We start from the raw sequence: 7,206 nt of genomic DNA on the forward strand, positions 1-7,206 counted from the left end.
TTTGAGGCAAGTCCGAGTCGACTAAACCGAGAAACTGCGCACTATAAGCCGTTGCTGCGGAATAGTGACCATCCTTGGTGAGCTTCCAAATGATGGAGTCAGGCATGTCAGGTATTAGCTGAACATGAGATAGCTTCTCCCATAGGTTGACGAACTCATGAAGATGGTCAAGTCATGCCCTGAGAGGTCTTCACCTGAGACACCCAAAAATTGTTGAGGAGTGCTTTCTGGACCGAGCAATTTCTTCTTTGTGATAGCTCAAAAAATTTTGGTGCAATGTCCTTGGGTCGCAAACCATCAAGCCAAGCAGACTCCCAAAAAATGGCACGAGTACCATCGCCCACGATATCTGGTGCTTCCATGGCTTAAGTGCTACCATGGTTCAGTGTCATAAAACTCAAATTTCAAAGTACCAAAAGCTTCTAAAAGAAATCGTGGATGTTCACAAAATAGGTGTTTGCAACTCCTAAAATTTCAACTTCAAACTCAAACTACACATAGAGATACAATGTGAATAGTATCAATTTAGCTTTTGTCTTCTTGTGACACTATTCATGTTAAAATTGTCGTTTTAAGTATATTATGTATTTTAGGTTTTGAGTTAAAAATCAGACGCTGTATACATTTATCTTGTGAACATGTTTTTTTTTTGATTTTTTAAACTAGAAATTTGAGGGGGGTTTTGTCGTTGGAGCATGGGAGCACGAGAAATTCAGTCGTGTGCTCTGACATTTCTGTTCGGTCAACCCCTTCTTTTACAGTTTCCGGCTTATGTCAATTCAGTAAGAGCATTGGCTCCGTTTAAATGCTGATCTTCTCCCCTGTGAAAGCAAATGAGGATAAACTACCAATAGCTTCTTTTTGTGCGGGGAAAATTACCACCTGTTTGTCTGCTAGGAAAACTTGATTATGGAACAGTACTGACTCATTGTCAATAAAGAATTACAGAAGTCATCACATTACAGTTCATCACACCTACATCATCCAAACCGTGTCAAAGGGCCAGCTGGTAATCGTTGTGGGGCGCTTTGGTAGAGCACCAGGTAAGTACTCTACTACTGTACTTATTACCGGCGTCAAATGGAATAATAATACGTATCAAAGTTTGTTGGACTAATTAGCTCGTAGAATTTCTCTCATCACAATCCCAAGCGCGCGATCATTAACCAGAATGTCCGTGTGGTTCACGTTGGCCACCTTGACCATCTTAAAATACGGACCACCACGCCTCCACTCCGGCTCCACGGCCACCAGGCTCGCCAGGTTGACCAGGCCGTCGCCGTCCCCAACAACCACGCCGGGCGTCGCCTCGAAATCGTCCCCCGGGTACACCATCCTCTCCGGCGTCGCCACCCCGACCCCGACGACGCAGGTCACCGGCACCCTCGGACAGGCCGGCAGCTCCTTGAACAACGGCAGCACGCGCGACTCGTACGGCCCGACGCCTTCGCCGAACCCGATGTCGACGAGGAAGTCCACCACGTCGCCGGCCGTGTAGTTCCGGCGCTTGGTGCTCACCAGTGGCTGCCCGGCTCCGAACACCTTCGCATTGGGCAGCGGCCACAGGCTGCTCTGCAGGCTGCGGTACTCCTTCCGCAGGGCCCCGGGGTCGACGAAGGGGAGGGCGAGGTTGTTGCCTGAGATGAGGGCCTGCATGCCCAGCACGAGCCCGCCCCACGGAGCGGCGACGGGGATGAAGTGCCGCACGAACCGCCGGCGCCACGCCAGGGGCTGCCGGATCAGGAACTGGTGCGCCAGCGTGCCGCCGTAGCTGTGGGTGACGATAATCGCCGGGCGGTCGCCGTTGAGCTGGCTCGCCCTCTCCACCAGGCTCTTGAGGCTCGCGAAGAAGGCGGTGCCGGTTCTGGACGGGTGTCCCGCCGGCGCGACGGCGTAGCGGAAGTCGTAGGGCGCGCCGAACATGGTCTCGCCGTCGCGGTACCCGGCCGCCTCGAGCCTCTCCAGCAGCTTGTCCATGTAGGAGAAGTTCCTCCGGTCTGGATCTGGGTGGCGGAATCCCCGTGTGGAGCCGAAGAAGGGGACGCGCGTCTCCACGCCGGGGACGTTGTAGTAGTCGTCGGACGCGGCGTCGTACGCCGTGCTCATCTGCTCGGCGAAGCACCGGACGCCGTCGGGGTCGTCGTGGAGAGCCGTGTAGTTGAGGAAGAGGCGGAACCAGCCGGTCCTCTTCCCCTTGCGCGCGCCGCACCCCGGCCGGTACAGCTCGGTGAGCCGCGCGTCGAGCTCGTTGCTAGCGTAGCCCGGCACCAGCACCACGGGATGCATCCGCGGCCGCGATGATGACCACCATAGTGCTGCGGCTGCTACTACGAGCATCAGAAGAATCATTCGCCATCGCACAAGTCGAATTGCCATGAACTGGCGAGTGGACGAAAAGCTCAATCGAGCCATAGATCTTTGGGTTCAATGTGGTGTGCACAGAGTAGCATAGATGGAATTGATTCACATTTATACCACGAGTATACAACAATGTATTGTTTATATTGACTTGACTTCTCTTAAGACTACCCACGGTGGGAGTAACATAGACACTAGGAATATCACACATATCTAGATTAAATAGATGACGTGGCATGCAATAAATAAAGAAAGAGATGAAAGTGGTAACATAGCTAGTTAGGCTGGTCACAATGGGCAAGAACATAAGCTAGTAACTTACACACTTCCCTAGATTATGTTATTACCTCCATAGTGGGTAGGAACATCTATGTAGTGTCATGCAACGATGTATTTATTAGGTTATAGACTCATTGTTTCTTGGAGTGTGTGATGTTCCGGTAACTTAGCTAGTTACCATAAGCACCTCTCTCTTCATTAAATACGTGCCACATAAGCAAAGTTGTATTGGAGTGTGTGATGTTACTCCTAAGTTCCTCCCCACTGTGACCAGCCTTACTACTCCCTCCGTCTATGTGTATAAGTCATTTTAGGATGTGCATCGCGATCAAGACGGAGGGGAAAACGAGAGAACTTAATGCTTTTTTCTAGTTAATAGCATTGCATGCAACGAATTAACCATTGCATGTCATGTTTGATAGTTTCAAGTCATTGAAAACATGCACAACCCACATTTCTTATTGGTTGATATGTCACAAAACAAGAAACGAGGAAGAAGTTAATGTACCGTGCCTAAGTATTCTAGGATTATTTGGCTGCATATTAGAGTTGACTGAAGTCAAACTTCGTAAAGTTTGACCAAGTTGATAGAAAACAATATATACATTTATCATAATAAATCTATACGATGTGAAAGTACATTCAATAATAAACCTAATGTTGTTAATTTGTTATTGTATATCTTAATATTTTTGTTTATAAACTTGGTCAAAATTTGTAAAGCTTGACTTTGACCAGAGCTAATATGCGAACTAAATAAAAACGGAGGGAGTACTAGTATGAGTAACATCACACGTATGAAGGCAGGATGTGTCTATAACCTAATAAATAAACTGTTGCATGTTACCACACATATGTTACTACCCACTATAGAGGTGGTAACATAGACTAGTAACATGGGCATGTTACTAGTCTATGTTACCACCCATTGTGACTAGTCTAAGGCATTTTGATCAATGATTTATCTCGGTCCTCGAGAAAACTAATTTCTAGTTAATACGTAAATTGGAACAGCTATATCATGGCTAGCCAACTCGCCTCTGTTTACAAATGTAAGGACAACTCCACCACACGACCCCAAATCGTCTGGGTTGTCCGTTTAGTGTAAAACATGTCCGAATGGGAGCACCAAAATGGATGAAGTTGTCCATTGGCGTCCTTTTCAGTCCGGCCCGACGCCAAATCCAGACCAAACTTGGGCCTCGAATGTGTCTGGACGGACAAAAACAGGCGCTCTCCTCGCTTCCTCTCGTCCGCTCATATCCGCCACTGGCCCACAGGTCAGCGCACACCGAGCCACTCGCGACCTCGTTGCTCTTGTTGCTCCCCCGCCGGCCGCCGGCCGCTCGCCGCCGACGCATCCGCCACTACGCGCCCCGCGCCCGCCGCCACGTCCGCCGTCTCCCGCAGCAGAAGCTAGATGCTAGTTAGCTAGCTAACTAATACTAGTGCGTGCGCAGTAGCAGCTGGGCGGTAGACGGGACGACAACCCATGCACGAGCCGCAGCTGGAGATGCAACCAGGACTGGCGAGGGCGCGGCACGGGGTGCCAGCGAGGTGGGTCGGGGCGGCGACGGTGAGCTGCTGCGCAGGCGCGGCTTGGCCAGGGCACGCGTGGTGGGCTGCTGCGTGGGCGTGGCGCGGCAGCGGCGAGGCGGGGCAGGGCGGCCGCGACGAAAGAGGGCGGGGCGGGACAACGGCGAGGCGGAGAAGCTTGGGGCGGGGCGGGGGAGCACGGGGCAGGGTGGGACGACGGCGAGGCGGAGGAGATCGGGGCGAGGCATGTCCGTTTGGGGTCAAGGACAGCTCATACGCGCTAGGCGCGGATGCTCCAAGCGCTTGTCCTGGGGGCGAACATCCGCCAAATCGCCCCCAAACAGACGTCCAAAAGACAGAAGCGGACGTCCGTTTGGGGTTGTGCGGTGGAGTTGGCCTAAGAGTATGCGGCCCCTCAAATGCATGCGGATGTGTCCGGGCGCGTTCGGGGGAACTGACTTGGGACTCGTCATATTTTACAATTTACAACCACGTATCCTATTTTAAAATATTAGTTACATGCAAGGCCATGCATGTCGATCATGTTGTCCGTCTTGGACCGGCTGGGCACCGAAAATTACTTATACTTAACATTTTCACACCCGTATTAGTCCAACCTCGCCGACTGATGAGCTAGTCAACCAGCTTAAATATCCGGGTCGTCTAAAAGGGATAAGCATCATTGCATCTTTTGTTAAGGATATGGACTCTTACTACGAATCTTCTAGAAGATTCATAGTCAGGGTCTATCTCCTTCACATAGGGAATATTGATGTCGGCTCTTTTTGAATCACTATATGTCTATGCATAAAAATAAAATAAAAATCTACTGTCATTGTAAATCTAGTGTCAAATTTATCTCGATCACACATGCGAGAATTGATAGACCTATACAACAACAACCAAGCTTGCCGCCATCCATTGGCACAGTAAGCCGGGCGACATCCGCCTCGCCCAGTGATGTGGGACTAAAATTTGGTTGCATCGATAAGAGATGGAGGAGTTTCGTTCGCTGCAGGTGGGAGAGGGAGGAGTTTTGGTTGCTGTTGGTGGGATCGCTACGACCTGGAACGGGGTAAGAGGGCGTGCCCGGGCACCCCCATATCCGCCTCAAATTTGGGTTGGATATGAGGGGTGCCGGTCAGCCTGGGCGTTTGAGGGGCGTTTAAGGGGCCCATCTGGGTCAAAAATCATGACCGGACAGTGACCGGAAGGCCCGCCCGGGCGTATGAGGCTGTAGATTCTCTAAGAGTGTTTAGACAAACTCCACCGCACCGATCCAAACAGATGTGTGGTTTATTCTTTTTTTGTTCGGATCAGCTAGGCGATCACTGTTCAGTGTATCCGACCGATGTGTTCAAGGCCAACTCGAACACGTGACCCTTCTGATCCACGTGTGTCCATTTGAACCCAAATAGACAAATGCAGTGGTCCAACTGGCAACTCCATCCATAAATTCTATCCGTTTGGCGTCTGTCTCAACCCATTTACAAAGCAAAATTGCTTCTGGTTTGCGTCCAGACAGCGAATGGACGCGCACGCCCCCACTCATCGTCAGCCTCGCGCCCGCGTGTCGGCCTCCCACATACTTCCCGCCGCCAATATTCAAGGCGCACACGCGGGTAGACCCACTTGCCAGCCATTGAAAACCCACAAGTATATGGGATCGCAACAGTTTTCGAGGGTAGAGTATTCAACCTAGATTTATAGATTCGACACAAGGGGAGCCAAAGAATATTTGCAAGTATTAGCAGTTAAGTTGTCAATTAAACCACACCTGGAGCTTAATTATCTGCAGCAAAGTGATTAGTAGCAAAGTAGTATGATAGTTTTGATAGTAGTAGCAACAGCAATATTAACAGTAATAGTGATAACAGTGATTTTGTAGCAAGTGCAATAGTGACAGTAACAGTAGTAACTTAGCAAGAACAATATGTAGGGAAAATCGTACGCATTGGATCGGCAATTTGTTGGATGATATTCATCATGTAATAGTCATAACCTAGGGCGATGCGGCACTAGGTCCAGTTCATAAATATAGTGTAGGCATGTATTCCATAAATAGTCATACATGCTTATGGAAAGAACTTGCATGCCATCTTTTGTCCTACCCTCCCGTGGCAGCAGGATCCTATTGGAAATTAAGGGACATTAAGGCCTCCTTTTAATAGAGAATCGGAACAAAGCATTAACACCTGATGAAGACATGACCTCCTCAAACTACAGTCATCACCGGAAAGTGTCCCGACTATTGTCACTCCGGGGTTGCCGGATCATAACACGTAGTAGGTGACTATAACTTGCAATACCGGATCTAGAACATAGATATAATGGTGGTAACGTAAATGGTTTAGATCTGAAATCATGGCACCCAAGCCCAAAGTGACAAGCATTAAGCATGGCAAAGTCATAGCAACATCAATCTCAGAACATAATTGATACTAGGGATCAAGCTCTAACAAAACTAACTCGATTACATGATGAATCTCATCCAACTCCTCACCGACCAGCGAGCCTATGAAGGAATTACTCACTCCCGGTGGGGAGCATCATGGAATTGGCGATGGAGAAGGGTTGGTGATGACGAAGATCGAAGATCCCCCTCTCCGGAGCCCCAAACGGACTCCAGATCTGGCCTCTCGATGAAGAACAGGAGGCGGCGGCGGCTCCGTCTCGTGAAACGCGGTAATTGTTTCTGGAAAAATATGATTTTATAGCATCGGTTTCAGGGTCTGCGGGGCCACCAGGTAGGGACAACCCACCTGGGCGCGCCTGGAGGGGGTGCCCTGGTGGGTTGTGCCCACCCAGGTGCCCCCCTTCGGTGGTTCTTGGCTCCCGTATTTTTCTTTTATTCTAAAATAATTCTCCAGAAAGTTTCCTTCCAATCTGAAAACTTTTATTTCTGCACAAAAACAACACCATGGTAGTTCTGCTGAAAACAATGTCAGTCCGGGTTAGTTTTATTCAAATCATGCAAATTAGAGTCCAAAACAAGAGGAAAAGCGTTAGGAAAAGTTGATACAATGAAGGCGT

The 7,206-nt window shown here is 49.5% G+C and overlaps 1 protein-coding gene across 1 annotated transcript; it reads right to left on the reverse strand.

Moving 5' to 3' along the window:
- Positions 1 to 935: 935 nt before the first annotated feature.
- On the reverse strand, positions 936 to 2,531 carry LOC119323619 (lecithin-cholesterol acyltransferase-like 1). Its single transcript, XM_037597317.1, has one exon. It carries the CDS (start codon positions 2,410 to 2,412, stop codon positions 1,114 to 1,116), a length of 1,299 nt encoding a protein of 432 aa, XP_037453214.1. The 5' UTR covers positions 2,413 to 2,531; the 3' UTR covers positions 936 to 1,113.
- Positions 2,532 to 7,206: the final 4,675 nt, after the last annotated feature.

Source organism: Triticum dicoccoides, chromosome 1B (assembly GCF_002162155.2).
Source record: "Triticum dicoccoides isolate Atlit2015 ecotype Zavitan chromosome 1B, WEW_v2.0, whole genome shotgun sequence".
In the NCBI taxonomy this organism is placed as follows: Eukaryota; Viridiplantae; Streptophyta; class Magnoliopsida; order Poales; family Poaceae; genus Triticum; species Triticum dicoccoides.

Excerpts from the sequence above, each read along its gene's own strand:
- LOC119323619 (XM_037597317.1), bottom strand. The coding sequence starts at position 2,412 with ATGGCTCGATTGAGCTTTTCGTCCACTCGCCAGTTCATGGCAATTCGA.